The 23,887-nt window shown below is 37.7% G+C and overlaps 1 protein-coding gene across 1 annotated transcript in view; it reads left to right on the forward strand.

The window, feature by feature from the left end:
* Positions 1-243: 243 nt before the first annotated feature.
* Positions 244-23,887, forward strand: part of FSIP2 (fibrous sheath interacting protein 2) — a gene marked incomplete at both ends in the record, with an annotated part of 127,877 nt that continues 104,233 nt past the window's right edge. The window contains 7 exons of the mRNA XM_082841580.1: positions 244-342; positions 663-788; positions 4,207-4,368; positions 5,061-5,150; positions 6,402-6,541; positions 7,628-7,769; positions 8,248-8,358. Of these exons, the coding sequence (XP_082697706.1) occupies positions 244-342; positions 663-788; positions 4,207-4,368; positions 5,061-5,150; positions 6,402-6,541; positions 7,628-7,769; positions 8,248-8,358 (870 nt within the window). The remainder of the gene's footprint in view (positions 343-662; positions 789-4,206; positions 4,369-5,060; positions 5,151-6,401; positions 6,542-7,627; positions 7,770-8,247; positions 8,359-23,887) is intronic.

The following is a 23,887-nucleotide window of genomic DNA, read 5'->3' on the forward strand; positions in this document are numbered from 1 at the left end:
TAGTACCGATTTCCCCAGCTCTGAGGCGCCCAGGCCTCCGGCGCAAGGGACCGGCCCTCGCGGAGGGCACTGCTGTTGCTGCGCCCGCACATTCGGAGCCTGTGACGCCGCGAGGGTGGGCAGCCGGAACTCGGGGTACCGGCCATTCCGGCCCGGTGGGGACTGAGGGACAACGACGGGAAAGGGGTGCGAGGGGAAGCGAGAGGGGAGGGCGGCAGAGGCGCAGAGGGGCCCAGGCCGGCTATGGAGTTGTACCTCAGCGCCTGCTCCAAGGCTGCCAATGTCGCCGCTACCAAGACGGCCGCCAGCGGCGTGGCCGCGGACAGCCAGCAGTGCGGAAACGTGAGTGTCAGTGAAGACCGGTCGTCCTTGTCCTCTACCAGGCCTCAGGCCTGCTGGGCGCGGTGGTGGGGCGGTGCCGCGGACGGTCACGTGCGATCCCTGTGGACCGTAACCGTCCAGCTTCTGGCGCCCTCGTGCGGCGCGGCAGATGGCAGGGCTTAGGCGGCACTGGCCCCAACTGGCGCGGTGGGAGGGAGCTGGTAACCCGGAAGCGGAGGTCTTTCCGGCTGTCTGGCAGGGCTGGACCCTTCCGTTCCTTAGGTTGGAGTTAAACTAACATACCTAAAGGAAAGACAAAAGTCTCCAATTGTACCTGACAGGTCGCGCACAAAACCCACTTTCCGGGGATCGGAGCGGCTCAACTACTGGATCTGCCTCTTGGGGTGAAGCTGCCTGTGATCCCAGGAAGCAACCCTTTATACTATACCACGAAATTAAGTGAAAAGGTAAAGTGATGTTTAATTGGCTTACGTTGGTTTCTTTATCCTTTTCGACTGCTGTTAAATTCAGGCGCTAGCTACATCAGGCGAAGTGCATTGAGGGAATTTGCACTAATGTTGCGTACCTATCCTATCCTAAGGTATTGTTTAGGATGCGTACCAAGCAACTTCATCTAGTATGATTTGGACAGAATCATGGGCTAGAAAGTTTAGATTCTTAGTTCTGTCTTAATATGATTCCATAAATTAACTTTATAATAACACTTCACTTATACCTATTTATTGAGATTTAATTCACTTAGAAATGTTTGGTCGAAAGGTGGAAGGTTATCTATACTGGCTGGCATTTAATTATATGTTATGATTTTAACCAATAATAGCTTGGACAGAATTCTCATTACAGAACACCTCTCTTTGTTTTGAGCTGAATTCTGTTTCACACACAAAGTGTGAAAAAAAGTAGAGTTGAAATGAATTAAAGTGTTTAGTCCTTTAACCTGACTTTAGGAAAACAAGGTTCTGTCTCCCTGAGGAGACTCCATGATTTGCCCCAGCCTCCCTATCCAGTCTTTTCTCCAGTGCACAACCTCTGCTTTTTCTAGTTGAGGTCTTTTATACCTACTCACACAGACCATGTTAATACTTCTGTGACTTTGTTCACCTTGCCTCCCAAACCTGGCATACCCTTTGCTCTTCTCCCCAACTGTGAATTTGGGCCATCTTTCAAGATTCCTTCTCAACCATTACAGCCCCCCAATTAGCTTATATTTCCTTATAATTTGCATTGCCCTTGGTTTGTATAATTTTACTCAACACTATAATTTTATAATTTAAATCTTACTGGGTTATAGTGTATATTGCCCTCAAACTCTTTCATGTTTTTAGTCCTCAGTGTGACCCCCTCTCTCAAACCTCCCCATTCCTTGATTCAGTATTTAACACTAAAGGAGGTTCAATACATTCTTTTTGAGCAGTTGCTTTGATCCGTATTGCAAAAAATTCTACAAGGAAGAATTCGGAGTTACCCCCTTACTCATCTAGTATTTATGATGTCATCAGAAATGAGTAGGGGCCCTTCATATTTGATACTTGCCTAATAAACATGATTTCTTAAAGTAAATTTTGTTTATGGAAAATACATAACTTCCCTTTTTAAAAAAAAGTCTCTTCTACTAGAATACAGCAAGTTAATTAAAAATATGCCAACCTCACACAATTTGACTAAGTCATATACACACAAACCAGCTTTCCTAAAGCATGCTTGAAACCTATATCACTCCTTTTTATTATGTAAACTTAGCCCTGTCTTCTGTCTGCTTCCTCAAATATTGTTTGCTATATTACCGTTTTCTCTGTCAAATAATAATTCACTTGTCAACTACTTTTTAAAAAGATGTTCTCTGTTCTTTATTACATTCATTTTCCCCCAGACTCTTCATTTAATCATAATTAGGCCCAATTTCCCTGAAGACTGACTTTGTACTGAAAGAAAAAGAAGGATATCAATCTCCTCAATGAAGTAGTGCTTTATATTTACACTTTTAGTTGTTTCTTTCCAATTATTTTAATTGACGACAGATGGGTTACCCTGACACTAATAAATGGGTTTGTATTGGGTTGCCCAAAAAGTTCATTCAGGTTTTTCGGTAAGATGTTACTGAAAAACCCAAACGAACTTTTGGGGCAACCCAATATGAAAGGTGTTTGTTTACAGGTCACTAGTCCAGGGCTGGTTTTGAGAAACATAGGCCATCAAAGCTAAAATTCAACATCTAAAAGAAGTTGACAGCTAAACATCAACATCTAAAAGAAACAATCCACTCCTTGACTCATGATTTTTGACTATTTCCCTTACAAGAAAGATATGAACTTTTTATCTGGTCTCACTGAATTTGAGACATTGCCCTATAGAATTCCCTTTTTTTTTTCTTGCCTTCTCAGGGAAGCTTTGGTAATTAGGGAATTCTACTTTACAACTTAGACCGCTTGGAAGAGATTAAAGTCTGGTATTAAGCAAGTGGTCAGAAACTTACCAGGAAGCTTTTAAATGGATAAGGAACACTAGCATCCTATCAGGTTCCCCAGTCTCCCCTTTTGTCCACATAAGAAGAATCCTCATACTTACCTTGAGGGAGTTCTTTTTAGGGTCCCAACCCAGGCTCCTTAGTGTTCAGAATCTGACTGAGGTGGCTACCGCCAGACAGAACACAGACCGAGCACAAATTGGTACCTCCAGACAGTTCTGGATTGATGCACAATGTGTGGGGTCATATAAATTGAATTAGATGCCTGCAGACAGGGCACGTGCTCTCAGGTTTGCCACATCTCCCAACTGCCTTTCACTTGAGGCAATTCCTGCTTTGACATCACTTTAGACTAAAATTTCTGTTGTTCTGGCCAAGAAAACCTAAAGGAAAGCACAAAGATAGGATGCAAAGACAACATTCGGGTGACTTCCACACCTGCTTCCATCCTCTACTTTTTCCCTTTCAGAGGTTCTCACATTACCCATTATCACCATCCTGCTATTGAAAAATTTTTGAAAAATGGACTAAGTACTCACATCCCCCCCCCAAATTTTAAACCCCCTCACTCTGTAATGTTTTAACTTACAGATGAGATTAAATAATTCATCTGCTTCCTCTAAAGTAACAGATATAGCATTATGACTATTAGCTGATATTTTCCTTCTTTTATATGTTAATGACTACTTCATAAGGTTGTATTTGGTCTTTACACATATGGAGAAACCTCAATCCCTATCAATATCCTTTATAATTGGTTCTTCAATATGTTGAACTGTATAATATAGACCTTGAATTTTTTCCTGACTGTAGTGCTCAGAAATCATTGGGTTTCTTGTATTAGATAAGAACTGAAAATACAGTAACTCTTTAATTCATCATCTTTAACATCTGAGTTTTACTTCTATTTTTTGTCAGAGTTGTTTCAATGAATTTTTGTGAAAGATTTTCTGTTTTCCTTCATTTTCAGATTATTGAGATATAATCATGATAATTGATATTATCCCTTTATCCTTCTAATGCAGTGCCTTGATCTGGAAGAGGGAGGAAGAAAAGGGAGAATCTTAGTATCAGTTTTATACATTAAAAACAAATTTTATCCTATTCCCTTTCTTTTCCTTTCCTCCTCCGTTTTCTAGCTTTGGGTCAGGAGCTGATGGAGATTGGGGTTGGGGGGTGGATTAATTGAGTGAGGGTGGATTTTTAGAATAATTCAGGTCAGTGAAGAAAAGAGGTAGGGATAAGAAATTAACATTGCCCATTCCAAATTCTTCTATTGCTGGTGTTTCCCCACTTCACATTCTTCTTGCATACTTTATTTTCAGTGAACAATCTGGTATTTTAATAGGTTGATATTAAAAGTAAAATTCATTAATTTATGTTTAAATCCATGTTTGCAGCTTTTCCGACCTTCTTATGGTTTTAACCTGACTGATCCTTATTGTCGACTTTTGGAAAACCAATATAAAAGTCTCCATGATCCACATTTAAGAGCCTACCATAACCGTAAAGACATCTTGAGGAGATTAAAGAAAGGTGGCTACATCACCAGCAATAATAGAGTGAGTTGAAGATAATTTCTTTTAATCATTGAAAACCTCCAAGACTTGGTATAAGCTTGCTTCTGTACCTCACTGGGTGACCTGTATCACCTTTAACTTTGTCATAAGAGATACTTAATGGAAAAGTCCATAAATTATTCAGTATTTGGATCAAAGGAAGTCAGACAGCAGTTGTTTTCTAAGTGAAACTACTTCGTCATTTACGTTTTTTTCTTTGTCATATCAAAAGATGATTACCAAATAATTTGAGGATATACAAATAATTTTCCCAACTGTATCATAGTCCTCTTTCTCTGTTTCTGATGGCATGTATGCTTGTCAAGGATTATGTCCCATACACTTTTTAAAAACTTTAGACAAAATAAGAATCTAGCAAAATCAGCCCAATAGAGTCCTGATAGACTCTATTCTTATTGGGGTTGAACATTATTACGTTGGTATTTTTTAATAGCTCCAATTGTGTGTACTCAATTCCTTATCATGGCATAAGTCATATTAATAAAGTAATGTTACTTGGATAGCAGTTTCCTATTGATTAACAATTTTAGAGAGATATTACTTACAAAATTGTTAGCAGTTTATTACTCCATATCAAAATGTTATTTTTGCTCTGGAAAGTAATTGCTTTGATTTTAAAATATTTGTATTTATATATTTTTGTTGTTATTCTTGTTTTGTGTGTTTTTTTTTAGATTGTATGTACCTTGAGGGAATTGAATAAGTACAGGCAATATCTTACCAGTTTAAAATTAGACTTTGAAAGAAACTATATAAGAGAACAAGTAAGTTAAATACTTAAATTTGTTTTTTTTACATAGAGTTTGGAGGAAAGATTTGTATACAAAGTATTTTCTTATAATATTTTACTTTGAATTTTGATAACTTAATTTTTCCAAGTAAAAATTTAGAGCAGTAGTAAATAATATTTTGAGGTTCCTATTTTGTGCCAAGAGAAGGAAAGGGACCAAATCATCTATTAATATGTCAGTGGTAGCTGACAAAATTTAGTAATTAAATTGCTACTCAGATGTGTCCCTTCTACGTGAGCTGGGACCAATGGGAAGAGTCCATTGTAGTAGCAAGATTCTTAAGCTGGAAACCAAAACAGCTTAAGTAACAGGAGAAGAACAGTATGAATAGTTATAACATCCTAAAGGTGACTCAAAGAACATGTACACTGTATGTTTGTACCCACACACATGTAGCTGTGTTCATACAGTAAAAAATGTCCTTAAAGGTGAACTGGAATGATTGGTATAGAGTGAGTGGGTAAAGTTAGTGACTTCCTTTCACATTTTCACTCAAAGTTCATGTGAGAGTGTGTGCACATGTGTGCCTGCGTGAGTGAATTCAGGCGTTAGAGTCAAGAGAGTTGGGTAAAAACGAGAAAGGTGCTCATATATGTACTTTTACAAGTTTATGTTGTAAGGTCAAGAGAGTAGTATAGAAATGAGGATTACTCCCCAGTACTTTTAAGTGTTCTATATTTCCCCCCATTTCCTCCTCTGTGCCTACAGTTTCTCCTCCACTTCTTCCATTTTTTAAAATTTCTTCAGAATGGGTAGAAAAATAAGCTGAAATATTTATCTTTTATTTTCAGAGAGAGAAATCTTTACTTTGGTTCAGTTGTCCATGTCTGCAGTGGATTCAAAATAGATTTAAATGCAGTTAGGGACTTCCCTGGCAGTCCAGTGGTTAAGACTTCACCTTCCAATGCAGGGGGTGTGGGTTCAATCCCTGGTCCGGGAGCTAGGATCCCACATGCCTCAGGGCCAAAAAACTAAAAACAAAAAACAAAAACAATATTGTAACAAATTCAGTAAAGACTTTAAAAATGGTCCACATCAAAAAAATCTTTTAAAAAAAAGATTTAAATACAGTTAAACAATATTAGTTATTTACAAAGTATGGGAATTTTACTAAACGCTAAATATGAAAAGACATATCAAATGACAGTTTTCTGGGAAATGTTTAAAAAAATTTATATATATACACACATATACATATATATGATACACACTTTTTCTTAATAGAAAATACTTGCAAAACAAGTAAGTAAACTACAGGAAGACAATCAAATACGTGGACGTTCTGATGTTGCACAGTTCCAAAATTGGTTGTTACAGGAGGGCACCCCATCTATTAAGGACCAGGAACAATTAATAAGGCACAGGTGAGATTGAAGTTAATGCATATTTTATATATATAATATGGACCCAAATAAGTTGGAAAATACTACAAATAATTGAAGGTAGGAAATTTTTTAAAGTACTGGATGCTGTTTAACTCCACTCTTTCAGTATGGAGAGGAAGGGAGATCAAGAAGTACAGGAATTGGAAACTTGGGTGCCAAGGCTAAAGATGAGTTTCTACTAGAGAAGATAGAGTTTCTGGGAGTTCAAGAGGTAATCCAAGCTGATAACTGAAGAATTAATCAAATCCAAAATCCTTCCTATAGTAGGAGATGGTGGGAAAGTATCTTTAGCACATGCCTCTAATAATAGTTTTTTATGGGTCTTCTTTAAGCTCTGACAGCATTAAGTTTGAGGAAATTAATGCAAAGTCAATAAAGGAGTTTGGTATAACTTTAATACTAATATAAACATGCATTATCTCAAAAAAAAACCCTGCAAGCTCTTTAGATATTATCTACTTACATTCAATCATTACCTTTCCATGGTCAAGACCATTTCTTACTATAGTTCTTTCCTCCTCCTCCATTAAGGTGAGAAATTAAGCTGCATTACCTGATTTTATGTTCCATGGTAGTTCCATAATACAGATTGACATACCAGAGACCCAGACTATAGATGGAAGATTTGTTCAAGGCCTTATAAATTACAAGGGGGCTCAACACACATCTTTCTAAGGAAATTCAAATCTGAATTTTTCCAGATTTGAAGTTAGTGTTTCAGTTATTTCAGTCTTCTTTGCAAACTCATATTCCTAAGTCTATTGTGAATATGTACTGTACAAAATATTTTTAATCAGTCTGCTCCACATTTTATCATTGTCTTGGCCATAACAACAGATTCTTATATATATAGTAGGGAGATCTGTATAATGAATAAAATATGGTGAGTTCATGGGTCAGGCTGGGTTAAAGTCCATGAACAGAGCTGATAGAAAAACAGTAAAATTCCTGTAGCTCAAGAAATAAAAAGCAAGGAAGGAGGTAGTTTGGGAATATCAAAGCAGATGATGCCATAATAAGGAAAACTCTCAATTCACCTTCACTTACATTTGCAATTTTACTTAGATATTTGGATACGATAAGTAGGGAATTAGAACATCTTGAGCGCACAGCAGAAGAACAACGCCTAATACGGATGGATAGAGAAGAAAGACAACAGCGAGAACACACAAGAAGAAAACTTGATCTTCGTAGAAAAATTGAAGAGGTGAGAGGCAACAAATTTAAAATATTGAGAGAAAAATTGTGTACAGTTATTTCATTTGTAAATAATTTGAGCTGTCCATCATACTTCTTGAAGTCATTTCAAGTCTAAGCATTTTACCCACATTGATCTTTGTTCACAGCTATGGTATGCATGTTGTTACATAAAATGAGGATGACACCACAAACTACATATATGAGCTAATATCTGCTCTTAAAGTGATGATGGTGAAAGTTACTAGATACTGTTTAACTCTCCTATAGCCCTCAGTGTGGAGAGGCAAAAATTTTAAATTTAGCTTTAGTTAAAAATAACCATCCCTGCATTCCTAATAGGAGTGCAGTGAAGGAAGCGCATTCTAAAGCCAATGTATGACTTCAGTTACGCTTGACCTGATTTCTGTTAGGCTCTTGACTTGTTCTAACTTGCTTGTTGGTTTATTGTGAATACATCCTGAATACAGTAACATCGTGCTCTTTAGGAATGGAAGGCAAAAGAGATGTTACTTCTAACAAGGATCGGAGAAGATGCTAAAAGAGAAGCTAGGATAGAGGAACAACGGCGTAAAAACAGAGAAGAGAGTGACAGAAAGGTAGAGTGAGCTTTAACCTCTAATTGGGGCTGTTTGAGGACAAAGTTTTGATAGTTTTGATTTTTGAATGTAGTTCACTTTGTGAGACGATAGAATAGTTACCCCAAATGATTTGTATTACACAGAACTGAAAGTTATAAAAATTTTTGCTATATTTTGGTCAAATTGCAACTATAATATAAAAAGTACTTCTCTGTTTTTTGATATAACTACTTTTGACTTTATCTCACACCATAAACTACACTTGTAATTCCTATAGAAAACAATGACATAACTGATTGTTTTTCTTAGAATCAGAATTTCTTGGAGAATGTTCTCAATTTTTCCCCACCAGTTAATTTTTTTAGAGTAACTGTTTTGAACCTTAAATAATATGTAATATTTTATGATTCAGAGTATAAATCAGTATAAAGAGAAAGAAAATTCATTTGTAATCCCAGCACCACCCTATTTATTGGTATACATACACACACAACTACATACACATACATTGCATAATATGTCTATGAATATTTATATATTGCAATAAATACATGTTATTGTTCCTTATAGGCTGTTTTGTAGACTGCTTTTTCATTTAACAAAATAACATTGACAACTCTTCATGTCAATAAGTATTAACCTAAAATAATCTAATCTAAATGATTATTTTAGGTAGTATGTTGTTGAGAAACCGATATGTAAGTGTAAGATTTACATAATTTGGTCATACTGCTATCTACTGCTATATAATTTTTTAAATATTGGAAATTGAAATATGTTGGTAATCTTTTATCCTACCCTTCATACATGTACCTTTAAGTATTATCAGGGACTCATTACCCATATGGCAAGCTCAGCTTATTCTAATTTACTATAATTATTATTTTCTAGTATTTAATTTTTCACCACTTTTTTATTGGAGTATAGTTGATTTACAACATTGTTAGTTTTCAGGTGTACAGCAAAGTGATTCAGTTATACATGTACCTATATTCATTCTTTTTTAGATTCTTTTCTCATATAGGTTATCACAGAATATTGAGTAGAGTACCCTGTGCTATACAGTAGGTCCTTGTTGGTTATCTATCCTATATATAGTAGTGTGTGTGTATTCATCCCAAGCTTCTCCTTTATCCCTTCCCCCACCACGTTTCCCCTTTGGTTACCCATAAGTTTGTTTTCAATATCTGTAGGTCTGTTTCTGTTTTGTAAATAAGTTCATTTGTTTCTTATTTTTTTAAATTAGATTCCACATATGAGTTATATCTCATGATATTTGTCTTTCTCTTTCTGACTTAGTATGATAATCTCTAGGTCCATCCATGTTGCTGCAAATGGCATTATTTCATTTTTTATGGCAGAGTAATATTCTATTGTATATATGTACCACATCTTCTTTATCCATTCCTCTGTCGATGGATGTTTAGGTTGCTTCCCTGTTTTGTCTACTGTAAATAGTGCTGCAGTGCACACTGGGGTGCATGTATTCTTTTAGATTATAGTTTTCTCTGGATATGTGGCCAGGAGGGGGATTACTGGATCATATTGGATTGCTGGATCAAAAATAGAATCATAGTTCTATTTTTAGGTTTTTAAGGAACCTCCATACTGTTCTCCATAGTGGTTGTACCAGTTTACATTCCCACCAACAGTGTAGGAGGGTTCTCTTTTCTCCACACCCTCTCCAGCATTTATTGTTTGTAGACTTTTTGTTGGCCATTCTGACCAGTGTGAGGTCATATCTCATTGTAGTTTTGATTTGCATTTCTCTGATAATTAGTGATGTTGAGCATCTTTTCATGTGCTTTTTGGCCATATATATGTCTTCTTTGGAGAAATGTCTATTTAGATCTTCTGCCTATTTTTTGATTGGGTTGTTTCTTTGTTTTGACATAGAACTGAATGAACTGTTTGTATATTTTGGAGGTTAATCCCTTGTCAGTCACTTCATCTGCAAATATTTTCTCCCATTATGAGGTTTGTCTATTCATTTTATTTATGGTTTCCTTTGCTGCGCAGAAGCGTTTAATTAGGTCCCATTTGTTTATTTTTGTTTTTATTTTCATTATTCTAGGAGGTGGATCAAAAAGATATTGCTGCAATTTATGTCAAAGAGTGTTCTGCCTATGATTTCCCCTAAGAGTTTTATAATGTACGAACTTACATTTAGGTCTTTGATACATTTTGAGTTTATTTTTGTGTACCATGTTAGAGAGTGTTCTAATTTCACTCTTTTACATGTAGCAACAACGTGCCGTAGGTTTCCTCTTAATTTTTGCATGATTACATTTGCTTTTCAAGGAGTCTTGGCCAATTTTAGTGACATCTAGTGCAGTGGATCAAATTATGGCACTGGGAGTGTCCATTAAACATGACCACTGATGGTAGGTATGGTAACACCACAGGCTACCTGAGGCAACTTAATGGCAGAGCTATTTGAATTATTGATATTTCCAATGCAGCTATTCTAAATTGTCGTTTTTGAATCATGTTTTAATATGAGAGGTTTTCAATTCATTTGTATATTTTTCTTAATATATTTATTTTTTTGCTTTAAGATTTGATATCTATTTTTACTCCAATTTATGTGCTTAAGTTACAGGGTTGTAAAAAACTTTAAAGAGATCTGTCTTAGCTTCTTTGTCAAAAATCATTTGTATTAGTCTAAATTTACTCCTTTTCTGCTCTTTGCCCTATGTATTTCATGATTTATGCTATTGTATTTTTAATTTCAAATTCCAATTGAGGTTAGGATATAGAAAAACAATTTTTAATATTCATTTCGTATCTTGTATTGATAAAAACACTTTTTAGTTCTAGTTGTTTTATTCTATGTACCAGTCGATATTCTACATGATCATGTTGCTAGAAATAAAAGTAGTTTAACTTCTCACTGAACATGGATGCCTTCTTATTTTCTTTTCTTGCCTGACTGCACTGACTAGAACCTCCAGTATTATGTAGAATAGAAGCAATTATAATGGATATTATTATCAAATTTTTTTTGTCCTATCTTGCCTCTCTACAGACATAATAGCCTGCTTGACACTGTACCAGGCTTCACTGATATGCTTTTCATTTTGTAACTTTTAAATTGAAATATAGTCAGTGTACAATATTATGTTAGTTTCAGGTGTATTACATAATGATTTGCATACATTATAAAATGATCACCACAATAAGTCTAGTAATCCTCTATCCTTATACAAAGTTATTATGATATTATTGACCATATTCCCTATGCTATATATTTTGTCCTTGTGATTCATTTATTATATAACTTGAGGTTTGCACCTCTTAATCCCCTACATCTATTTCACCCACTTTCCACCCCCTCCCTTCTGGAAACCACTTGTTTCTTCTCTGTATCTGAATCTGTTTTATTTTGTTGTTGTTGTTCGTTTTATTTTTTAGATGCTACACATGATATGCAGTATTTGTCTTACTCTGACTTATTTCACTTAGCTATAATATCCTCTAGTTCATCCACATTGTCACAAATGGCAAGATTTCATTTTTAATGGCTGAGTAATATTCCATTGTGTGTGTGACCACATCTTCTTTATCCATTTGGCTATGGATGGACACTTAGGTTGCTTCCATATCTTGGCTACCGTTAATAATGCTGCAGTGAACACTGGGGTGCAGGTATCTTTTGTATTAGTGTTTGTATTTCCTTTGGTTAAATACCCAGAAGTGAAATTCCTGGGTCGTATGGTAGCTCTATTTTTAATTTTTTGAGGAGTTTCCATTCTGTTTTCCATAGTGGCTGCTACCATCTAATAATTTACAATCCTATCAACAGTGCCTTGAGGGTTGCCTTTTCTCCACATCCTCACCATTTGTTATTAGTTGTCTTTTTAATGATAGCCGTTCTGGCAGGGGTGAGGTGGTAACTCATTGTGATTTTGATTTGCATTTCCCTGAAGATTAGTCATGTTGAGCAAGTCCTCTGACCATTTTTAAGTTGGCTTGTTTTTTTTGTTTGTTTTTTTTGATGAGTCGTAAGATTCCATTGTGTATTTTGGATATTAACCCTTTATTGGGTGTATTGTTTGCAAATATCTTCTCCTATTCAGTAAGCTGCCTTTTGTTTTGCCAATAGTCTACATGTCCGAAAACGTTTTAGTTTGTTGGAATCCCATTTGTTTATTTTTGCTTTTGTTTTTCTTGCCTGAGGAGACAGATCAAAGTAATAATAATAATGCTAACATCGATGTCAAAGAGCATACTACCTGTTTTCCCCTAGGAGTTTATTGGTTTGGGGGTCTTCAAAATCCAATTCTGAATTTGTTTTTGTATATGGTATGAGAAAGTAAATCAATTTGATCCTTTCCCTGTAGCTGTCCAGTTTTCCCAGCACCATTAATTGAAGAAGCTGTCTTTTCCCTGTTTTATATTCATGCCTCCTTTATTGTAGATTAATTGACCATGTATGTGTGGGTTTATTTCTGGGCTCTCTTCTGTTCCAGTGATATATGTGTCTGCTTTGGTGCCAGCTCCATACTGCTTTGAACTGTAGCTCTGTAGTATACTTTGAAATCAGGGACCATGATTTTGGTCATCTTTCTCAAGATTGTTTTGGTTCTTCAGGGTCTTTTGTGTTTTCATACCAATTTTAGAATTATTTGTTCTAGTTCTAAAAAATGCCATTGGTTAGGGTTAGGGATTACATTGAATCTGTATATTGCCTTGGGTAATATGGTCATTTTAACAATATTAATTCTTCCAATTCATGAGCACAGTATATCTTCCCGTTTGTCTTCAGTTTATTTCATTAATGTCTTATAGTTTTCAAGTATTAAGTCTCTTACCTCCTTTGTTAGAGTTATTGTTAGGTATTGTATTCTTTTTGATGCAACTGTAAATGTGATTCTTAACTTCTCTTTCTGATAGCTCATTGTTAGTGTGTAGAAACAGGACAGATTTCTGTATATTAATTTTTTATCCTGCAACTTTACTGAATTCATTTACTAGTTCTAATAACTTTGGGGGGCATCTCTAGGATTTTCTATATATAGTATCATGCCATCTGCAAACAGACAGTTTTACATCTTCCTTTCCAATTTGGATGCATTTTATTACTTTTCTTGTCTGATTGCCATGGCTAGGACTTCCAATACTATATTCAAGGAAAGTGGTGAGATGGGGCATCCTTGTCTTATTCCTGATCTTAGAGGAAATGCTTTCAGTTTTTCACCATTGAGTATGATGTTGACTGTAGGTTTGTCACAAAGGGTCTTTGTTATGTTGAGGTCTGCTTCCTCTGTACCCGCTTTGTGGAGGGTTTTTGTTTTTATCATAACTGGATGTTGAATTTTGTCAAAACTTTATTCTGCATCTATGGAGAAAGTCATATGACTTTTCTTCAGACTGTTAATGTGGTGTATCACATAGATTGATTTGCAGATATTGAACCATTCTTATATCCCTGTGATAAATCCCACTTGATTGTGGTGTGTGATCCTTATAATGTATTCTCAATTTCTGACTTCTAATATTTTGTTGAGGATTTTTACATCTTAGGTTCACCAGTGATAATGCCTGTAATTTCCCTTTTTTGTTGTGTCTTTGTCTTGTTTCAGTATCAGGGTGATGCTGGTCTCCTAGAATGAGTTTAGAAGACCCTTCCTTTCTCTTTGATATTTTGGAATAGTTTGAGAAGAATAGGTGTTAACTCATCTTTAAATATTGGTAGAATTCACCAGTGAAGCCCTTAGGTCCTGCTGGTTAAACTTCATTACTGGTAATTGGTTTGTTCATATTTTCCTCCCAATTCAGTCTTGGGAGATTGTACATTTCTGGGAATGTATATTTCTTCTAGACTGTATATTTTATTGGCATATAATTGTTCATAATAATCTCTTATCCTTTGTATTTCTGTGATGTTGGTTGTAACTTCTTCTTTTTCATTTCTGATTTATTTATTTGGGCCCTCTCTTTCTTGATGAGTCTGGCTAAAGGTTTATCAATTCTGTTTATCTTTTCAAAGAACCAGCTCTTAGTTTCATTGATATTTTCCACCTTTTTATTTTTAGTCTTTATTCCATTTTTTCTGCTCTGATCGTTATGACTTCTTTCCTTCTACTAACTCTGAGTTTTGTATGTTCTTCTCTTTCTAATTCTGTTAGGTGTGGGTTAGGTTCTTTATTTGAGAATTTTCTTGTTTCCTGAGGTAAGCTTGTATTGTTATAAACTTCCTTCTTAGAACTGCTTTTGCTGTGTCCCATAGATTTTGGATCATTGTGTTTCTATTTTCTTTTGTTTCCAGGTATGTTTAGTTTGATTTCTTCAGTGACCCATTGGTTGGTTAGTAGCATGTTGTCTAGCCTCTACATATTTGTGTTTTTTGCACGTTTTTTCTTGTGGTGATTTCATTGTGGTCAGAAAAGATGCTTGATATGATTTCAATCTTCTTAAACTTATTTAGATTTGTTTTGTGGCCTAACATGTGATTGATCTATGCTGGAGAATGTCCCACATGTACTTGAAAAGAATGTGTATTCTGCTGCTTTTTGATGGAATGTTATATGTATATATAAAATCCATTGGGTCTAATGTGTTATTTAATGCTAGTGTTTCCTTATTGATTTTCTGTCTGGATGATCTATCTATTTATGTAAGTGGAGTGTTATTGTCCCCTACTATTATTGTGTTACTGTCAATTTCTCCCTTTATGTTTGTTAGCATTTACTTTGTGTATTTAGGTGCTTCTATGTTGGATACATAGATACTTAAAATTGTTATATCTTCCTGGATCAATCCTTTTATCATTATGTAATATCCTTCCTTGTTTCTTGTCGCAGTCTTTGTTTTAAAGTCTATTTTGTCTGATAAAAGTACTGCTACCCCAGATTTTGTATGGAGTACTTTTTCATCCCCTTAACTTTCAGTTTGTGTGTCTTTAGATCTGAAGTGAGTCACTTGTAAGCAGCATATATATGGGTCTTGTTTTTGTATTCATTCAGCCACTCTGTCATTTGATTGGAACATTTAGTCCATTTACATTTAAAGCAATTATTGATATGTATGTACTTAATGCCATTTTGTTCATTGATTTGTGGTTGTTTTGTAGTTCTTTTACATTCCTTTAATCTTTTGCTCTCTTCCATTGTGACTTGATGAGTATCTTTAACATTATGCTTGGATTTGTTTCTCTTTTTTGTGTGTTTTATTATATATTTTTGGTTTGTGGTTACTGGGAGGTTCTTGTGTAAAAACCCATATATATATATGATTATTTTAGTTGATTATCTCTTAGATTCAAATGCATTCTAGCAACCCTACATTTTTACTCTCCCCTCCACTTTTTTTTTTTTTTAACATCTTTATTGGGGTATAATTGCTTTACAATGGTGTGTTAGTTTCTGCTTTATAACAAAGTGAATCAGTCATACATAAACATATGTTCCCATATGTCTTCCCTCTTGCGTCTCCCTCCCTCCCACCCTCCCTATCCCACCCCTCCAGGCGGTCACAAAGCTCCGAGCCGATATCCCTGTGCCATGCGGCTGCTTCCCACTAGCTATCTACCTTACTACGTTTGTTAGTGTGTATATGTCCATGACTCTCTCTCGCCCTGTCACAGCTCACCCTTCCCCCGCCCCATAACCTCAAGTCCGTTCTCTAGTAGGTCTGTGTCTTTATTCCTGCCTTACCCCTAGGTTCTTCATGACATTTTTTTTCTTAAATTCCATATATATGTGTTAGCATACGGTATTTGTCTTTTTCTTTCTGACTTACTTCATTCTGTATGACAGACTCTAGGTCTATCCACCTCATTACAAATAGCTCAATTTCGTTTCTTTTTATGGCTGAGTAATATTCCATTGTATATATGTGCCACATCTTCTTTATCCATTCATCAGATGATGGGCACTTAGGTTGTTTCCATCTCCGGGCTATTGTAAATAGAGCTGCAATGAACATTTTGGTACATGACTCTTTTTGAATTTTGGTTTTCTCAGGGTATATGCCCAGTAGTGGGATTGCTGGGTCATATGGTAGTTCTATTTGTAGTTTTTTAAGGAACCTCCATACTGTTCTCCATAGTGGCTGAACCATTCACATTCCCACCAGCGGTGCAAGAGGGTTCCCTTTTCTCCACACCATCTCCAGCATTTATTGTTTCTAGATTTTTTGATAATGGCCATTCTGACTGGTGTGAGATGATATCTCACTGTAGTTTTGATTTGCATTTCTCTAATGATTAATGATGTTGAGCATTCTTTCATGTGTTTGTTGGCAGTCTGTATGTCTTCTTTGGAGAAATGTCTATTTAGGTCTTCTGCCCATTATTGGATTGGGTTGTCTGTTTTTTTGTTATTGAGCTGCATGAGCTGCTTGTAAATTTTGGAGATTAATCCTTTGTCGGTTGCTTCATTTGCAAATATTTTCTCCCATTCTGAGTGTTGTCTTTTGGTCTTGTTTATGGTTTCCTTTGCTGTGCAAAAGCTTTGAAGTTTCATTAGGTCCCATTTGTTTATTTTTGTTTTTATTTCCATTACTCTAGGAGGTGGGTGAGAAAGGATCTTGCTGTGATTTATGTCATAGAGTGTTCTGCCTATGTTTTCCTCTAAGAGTTTCATAGTTTCTGGCCTTACATTTAGGTCTTTAATCCATTTTGAGCTTATTTTTGTGTATGGTGTTAGGGAGTGATCTAATCTCATACTTTTACATGTACCTGTCCAGTTTTCCCAGCACCACTTATTGAAGAGGCTGTCCTTTCTCCACTGTACATTCCAGCCACCTTTATCAAAGATAAGGTGTCCATATGTGTGTGGGTTTATCTCTGGGCTTTCTATCCTGTTCCATTGATCTATCTTTCTGTTTTTGTGCCAGTAACATACTGTCTTGATTACTGTAGCTTTGTAGTATAGTCTGAAGTCAGGGAGCCTGATTCCTCCAGCTCCTCTTTTCGTTCTCAAGATTGCTTTGGCTATTCGGGGTCTTTTGTGTTTCCATACAAATTGCGAATTTTTTTCTTCTAATTCTGTGAAAAATGCCAGTTGGAGTTTGATAGGGATTGCATTGAATCTATAGATTGCATTGGGTAGTAGAGTCATTTTCACAATGTTGATTCTTCCAATCCAAGAACATGGTATATCTCTCCATCTATTAGTATCATCTTTAATTTCTTTCATCAGTGTCTTATAATTTTCTGCATACAGGTCTTTTGTCTCCTTAGGTAGGTTTATTCCTAGATATTTTATTCTTTTTGTTGCAATGGTAAATGGGAGTATTTTCTTGATTTCACTTTCAGATTTTTCATCATTAGTATATAGGAATGCCAGAGATTTCTGTGCATTAATTTTGTATCCTGCCACTTTACCAAATTCATTGATTTGCTCTAGTAGTTTTCTGGTAGCATCTTTAGGATTCTCTATGTATAGTATCATGTCATCTGCAAACAGTGACAGATTAACTTCTTCTTTTCCGATTTGGATTCCTTTTATTTCCTTTTCTTCTGTGATTGCTGTGGCTAAAACTTCCAAAACTATGTTGAATAAGAGTGGTGAGAGTGGGCAACCTTGTCTTGTTCCTGATCTTAGTGGAAATGCTTTCAGTTTTTCACCATTGAGGATGATGTTTGCTGTGGGCTTGTCATATATGGCCTTTATTATGTTGAGGAAAGTTCCCTCTATGCCTACTTTCTGCAGGGTTTTTATCATAAATGGGTGTTGAATTTTGTCAAAAGCTTTCTCTGCATCTATTGAGATGATCATATGGTTTTTCTCCTTCAATTTGTTAATATGGTGTATCACGTTGATTGATTTGCGTATATTGAAGAATCCTTGCATTCCTGGAATAAACCCCACTTGATCATGGTGTATTATCCTTTTAATGTGCTGTTGGATTCTGTTTGCTAGTATTTTGTTGAGGATTTTTGCATCTATGTTCATCAGTGATATTGGCCTGTAGTTTTCTTTCTTTGTGACATCCTTGTCTGGTTTTGGTATCAAGATGATGGTGGCCTCGTAGAAGGAATTTGGGAGTGTTCCTCCCTCTGCTATATTTTGGAAGAGTTTGAGGATAGGTGTTAGCTCTTCTCTAAATGTTTGATAGAATTCGCCTGTGAAGCCATCTGGTCCTGGGCTTTTGTTTGTTGGAAGATTTTTAATCACAGTTTCAATTTCAGTGCTTGTGATTGGTCTGTTCATATTTTCTATTTCTTCCTGATTCAGTCTTGGCAGGTTGTGCCTTTCTAAGAATTTGTCCATTTCATCCAGATTGTCCATTTTATTGGCATAGAGTTGCTTGTAGTAATCTCTCATGATCTTTTTTATTTCTGCAGTGTCAGTTGTTACCTCTCCTTTTTCATTTCTAATTCTATTGATTTTAGTCTTCTCCCTTTTCTTCTTGATGAGTCTGGCTAGTGGTTTATCTATTTTGTTTATCTTCTCAAAGAACCAGCTTTTAGTTTTACTGATCTTTGCTATTGTTTCCTTCATTTCTTTTTCATTTATTTCTGATCTGATATTTATGATTTCTTTCCTTCTGCTAGCATTGAGGTTTTTTTTTTCTTCTTTCTCTAATTGCTTGAGGTGCAAGGTTAGGTTGTTTATTCGAGATGTTTCCTGCTTCTTAAGGTGGGCTTGTATTGCTATAAACTTCCCCCTTAGAACTGCTTTTGCTGCATCCCATAGGTTTTGGGTCGTTGTGTCTCCATTGTCATTTGTTTCTAGGTATTTTTTGATTTCCTCTTTGATTTCTTCAGTGATCACTTCATTATTAAGTAGTGTTGTTTAGCCTCCATGTGTTTGTATTTTTTACAGATCTTTTCCTGTAATTGATATCTAGTCTCATGGCGTTGTGGTCAGAAAAGATACTTGATACAATTTCAATTTTCTTAAATTTACCAAGGCTTGATTTGTGACCCAAGATATGATCTATCCTGGAGAATGTTCCATGAGCACTTGAGAAAAATGTGTATTCTGTTGTTTTTGGATGGAGTGTCCTATAAATATCAACTAAGTCCATCTTGTTTAATGTATCATTTAAAGCTTGTATTTCCTTATTTATTTTCATTTTGGATGATCTGTCCATGGGTGAAAGTGGGGTGTTTAAGTCCCCTACTATGAATGTGTTACTGTCGATTTCCCCTTTTATGACTGTTAGTATTTGCCTTATGTATTGAGGTGCTCCTATGTTGGGTGCATAAATATTTACAATTGTTATATCTTCTTCTTGGATCGATCCCTTGATCATTATGTAGTGTCCTTCTTTGTCTCTTTTAATAGTCCTTATTTTAAAGTCTATTTTGTGTGATATGAGAATTGCTACTCCAGCTTTCTTTTGGTTTCCATTTGCATGGAATATCTTTTTCCATCCCCTTACTTTCAGTCTGTATGTGTCTCTAGGTCTGAAGTGGGTCTCTTGTAGACAGCATATATAAGGGTCTTGTTTTTGTATCCATTCAGCCAATCTGTGTCTTTTGGTGGGAGCATTTAGTCCATTTACATTTAAGGTAATTATCGAGATGTATGTTCCTATTCCCATTTTCTAAATTGTTTTGGGTTCGTTATTGTAGGTCTTTTCCTTCTCTTGTGTTTCTTGTCTAGAGAAGTTCCTTTAGCATTTGTTGTAAAGCTGGTTTGGTGGTGCTGAACTCTCTCAGCTTTTGCTTGTCTGTAAAGGTTTTAATTTCTCCATCAAATCTGAATGAGATCCTTGCTGGGTAGAGTAGTCTTGGTTGCAGGTTTTTCTCCTTCATCACTTTCAGTATGTCCTGCCACTCCCTTCTGGCTTGTAGGGTTTCTGCTGAGAGATCAGCTGTTAACCTTATGGGGATTCCCTTGTGTGTTATTTGTTGTTTTTCCCTTGCTGCTTTTAATATGCTTTCTTTGTATTTAATTTTTGACAGTTTGATTAATATGTGTCTTGGCGTATTTCTCCTTGGATTTATCCTGTATGGGACTCTCTGTGCTTCCTGGACTTGATTAACTATTTCCTTTCCCATATTAGGGAAGTTTTCAACTATAATCTCTTCAAATATTTTCTCAGTCCCTTTCTTTTTCTCTTCTTCTTCTGGAACCCCTATAATTCGAATGTTGGTGCGTTTAATGTTGTCCCAGAGGTCTCTGAGACTGTCCTCAGTTCTTTTCATTCTTTTTTCTTTATTCTGCTCTGCAGTAGTTATTTCCACTATTTTATCTTCCAGGTCACTTATCCGTTCTTCTGCCTCAGTTATTCTGCTATTGATCCCATCTAGAGTACTTTTAATTTCATTTACTGTGTTGTTCATCGTTGCTTCTTTCATCTTTATTTCTTCTAGGTCCTTGTTAACTGTTTCTTGCATTTTGTCCATTCTATTTCCAAGATTTCGGATCATCCTTACTATCATTATTCTGAATTCTTTTTCAGGTAGACTGCCTATTTCCTCTTCATTTGTTAGGTCTGGTGCATTTTTATCTTGCTCCTTTATCTGCTGTGTGTTTTTCTGTCTTCTCATTTTGCTTATCTTACTGTGTTTGGGGTCTCCTTTTTGCAGGCTGCAGGTTCGTAGTTCCCGCTGTTTTTGATGTCTGTCTCCAGTGGCTAAGGTTGGTTCAGTGGGTTGTGTAGGCTTCCTGGTGGAGGGGACTAGTGCCTGTGTTGTGGTGGATGAGGCTGGATCTTGTCTCTCTAGTGGGCAGGTTCATGTCTGGTGATGTGTTTTGGGGTGTCTGTGGCCTTATTATGATTTTAGGCAGCCTCTCTGCTAATGGGTGGGGTTGTGTTCCTGTTTTGCTAGTTGTTTGGCATAGGTTGTCCAGCACTGTGGCTTGCTGGTCGTTGAGTGAAGCTGGGTGCTGGTGTTAAGATGGAGGTCTCTGGGAGATTTTCGCCGTTTGATATTATGTGGAGCTGGGAGGTCTCTTGTGGACCAGTGTCCTGAAGTTGGCTCTCCTACCTCAGAGGCAGAGCCCTGACTCCTGGCTGGAGCACCAAGAGCCTTTCTTCCACAGGGCTCAGAATAAAAGGGAGAAAAAGTAGAGAGAATTAGTAGAAGTATGAGGAAAGAAAGAAGGAAAGGAGGGAAGGAAGGAAGAAAGAAAGAAGCAAAGAAGGAAAGAAGGAAAGAAAGGAGGGAGGGAGGAAGGAAGGAAGGAGGGAAAGAAGGAAAAAAGACAGAAAGAAAGAAGATACAGTAAAAATAAAATAAAGTATAATAAAGTTGTTGAATTAAAAAATTCTTATTTAGAAAAAAAAAAGGGACGGATAGAACCTTAGGACAAATGTTGGAAGCAAAGCTATACAGACAAAATCTTACACAGAAGCATACACATACACCCTCACTAAAAGAGGTAAATGGGGAAAAATCATAAATCTTGCTGTCAGAGACCACCTCCTCAATTTGGGATGATTCGTTGTCTAAAGGAGGGAAGGAAGGAAGGAAAGAAAGAAAGAACGAAGGTAAAGTATAATAACGTTATTAAAATTAAAATTGATTATTAAGAAAAAAATTTTAAGAAAAAACCATGGACGGATAGAACCCTAGGACAAATGGTGGAAGCAAGACTATACAGACAAGATCTCACACAGAAGCATACACATATACATTCACAAAAAGAGGAAAAGGGGAAAAAATCATAGATCTTGCTCTCGAAGCCCGCCTCCTCAATTTGGGATGACTCGTCTATTCATGTATTCCACAGAGGCAGGTACATCAAGTTGATTGTGGAGCTTTAATCCGCTGCTTCTGAGGCTGCTGGGAGAGATTTCCCTTTCTCTTCTTTGTGCTCACAGCTCACAGGGGCTCAGCTTTGGATTTGGCCCTGCCTCTGTGTGTAGGTCGTCTGTTTTTTGCTCAGACAGGACGGGGTTAAAGGAGCCGCTGATTTGGGGGCTCTGGCGCACTCAGGCCGGCAGGGAGGGAGGGGCATGGAGTGCGGGGCGGACCTGCGGCGGCAAAGGCCGACGTGACTTTGCACCAGCCTGAGGCCCGCCGTGCATTCTCCCGGGGAAGTTGTCCCGGGAACCTGGCAGTGGCGGGCTGCACAGGCTCCACGGAAAAAGGGGTGTGGAGAGTGACCTGTGCTCGCACACAGGCCCCTTGGTGGCGGCAGCAGCAGCCTTAGCGTCCCCCGCCCGTCTCTGGGGTCCACGCTTTTAGCCGCGGCTCGCGCCCGTCTCTGGGGTCCGTGCTTTTAGCCGCGGCTCGCGCCAGTCTTTGGGGTTCGCGCTTTTAGCCACGGCTCGCACCCGTCTCTGGGGCTCCTTTAAGCAGCTCTCTTAAACCCATCTTCTCGCGCACCAGGAAACAAAGAGAGAAGAAAAAGTCTCTTGCCTCTTCGGCAGGTGCAGACTTTTCCCCGGACTCCCTCCCGGCTAGCCGTGGTGCACTAACCCCTTCAGGCTATGTTCAAGCCGCCAAACCCCTCTCCTCTCCCTGCGCTCCGTGCGAAACCGAAACCCGAGCCTCAGAGCCTCAGTTCGCAGCCCCGCCCGCCCCGGCGGGTGAGCAGACAAGCCTCTAGGGCTGGTGAGTGCCGGTCGGCACCGATTCTCTGTGCGGGAATCTCTCCGCTTTGCCCTCCGCACCCGTTGCTGTGCACTCCTCCGCGGCTTCGAAACTCCCCCCTCCGCCTCCCACAGTCTCTGCCCGCGAAGGGGCTTCCTAGTTTGTGGAAACTTTTCCTCCTTCACAGCTCCCTCCCACTGGTGCAGGTGCCGTCCCTATACTTTTGTCTCTGTTTTTTCTTTTTTTTTCTTTTGCCCTACCCAGGTACGTGGGGAGTTTCTTGCCTTTTGAGAGGTCTGAGGTCTTCTGCCAGCCTTCAGTAGGTGTTCTGTAGGAGTTGTTCCACGTGTAGATGTATTTCTGGTGTATCTGTGGGGAGGAAGGTGATCTCCGCGTCTTACTCTTCCGCCATCTTCCCACTTCCACCTGATTCTTCTTTATGTTTTCTAACTCTTGTTGAACTTCTCACTGTTCATCTTCTTCTGTGTTCCTTGAGTGTGTTTATGACCATTACCTTGAACTCAATTTTATCAGATAGATTGTTTATCTCCACTTTATTTAGTTCTTTTTCTGAAGTTTTGTTTTTGTTTGGAACATATTGCTCTCTCTCCTCATTTTGCCTAATTCTTTGTGTTTATTTTTTATTTCTGTGTATTAGGTAGATTAGTTACATTTCCCAATCTTGAAGAAGTGTCCTTATATAGGTACCATCCTATGACGCCCAGCAGCACACTCCCCTCTGGTCGTGAGAGCTCTATGCTCTAGGAGTGTCCCCTATGGGGGCTGCATGGGCTCTTCTCTTCTGCAGTTGCAGGGCTGACTACTTTGGTGCGCCGGTAGGCAGGGCTGGCCCCTGGTCTGGTTGGCTACCAGGCCGTGCCTCATGTGATGGCTGCCTGCCCACTGGTGGACATAGCTGGGTCCTGGTGCAGCTGGTTACAAGGCCCAGGGAGTCCCATGTCTCATGCCAGCCAACTGGTGGGCAAAGCATGTCCTGGTGAGGCTGGCTATGGGGCCTCTGGTGGCTGGGTTAGGAACTAGTCACCTGTTGGGAGATGGTGGGTCACAGTGAGGCTGGTTGTATGGCCCAGGTGGATCCCAGGA

Source organism: Leucopleurus acutus (assembly GCF_964270905.1).
Source record: "Leucopleurus acutus genome assembly, chromosome: 6".
NCBI classification, from domain to species: Eukaryota; Metazoa; Chordata; class Mammalia; order Artiodactyla; family Delphinidae; genus Leucopleurus; species Leucopleurus acutus.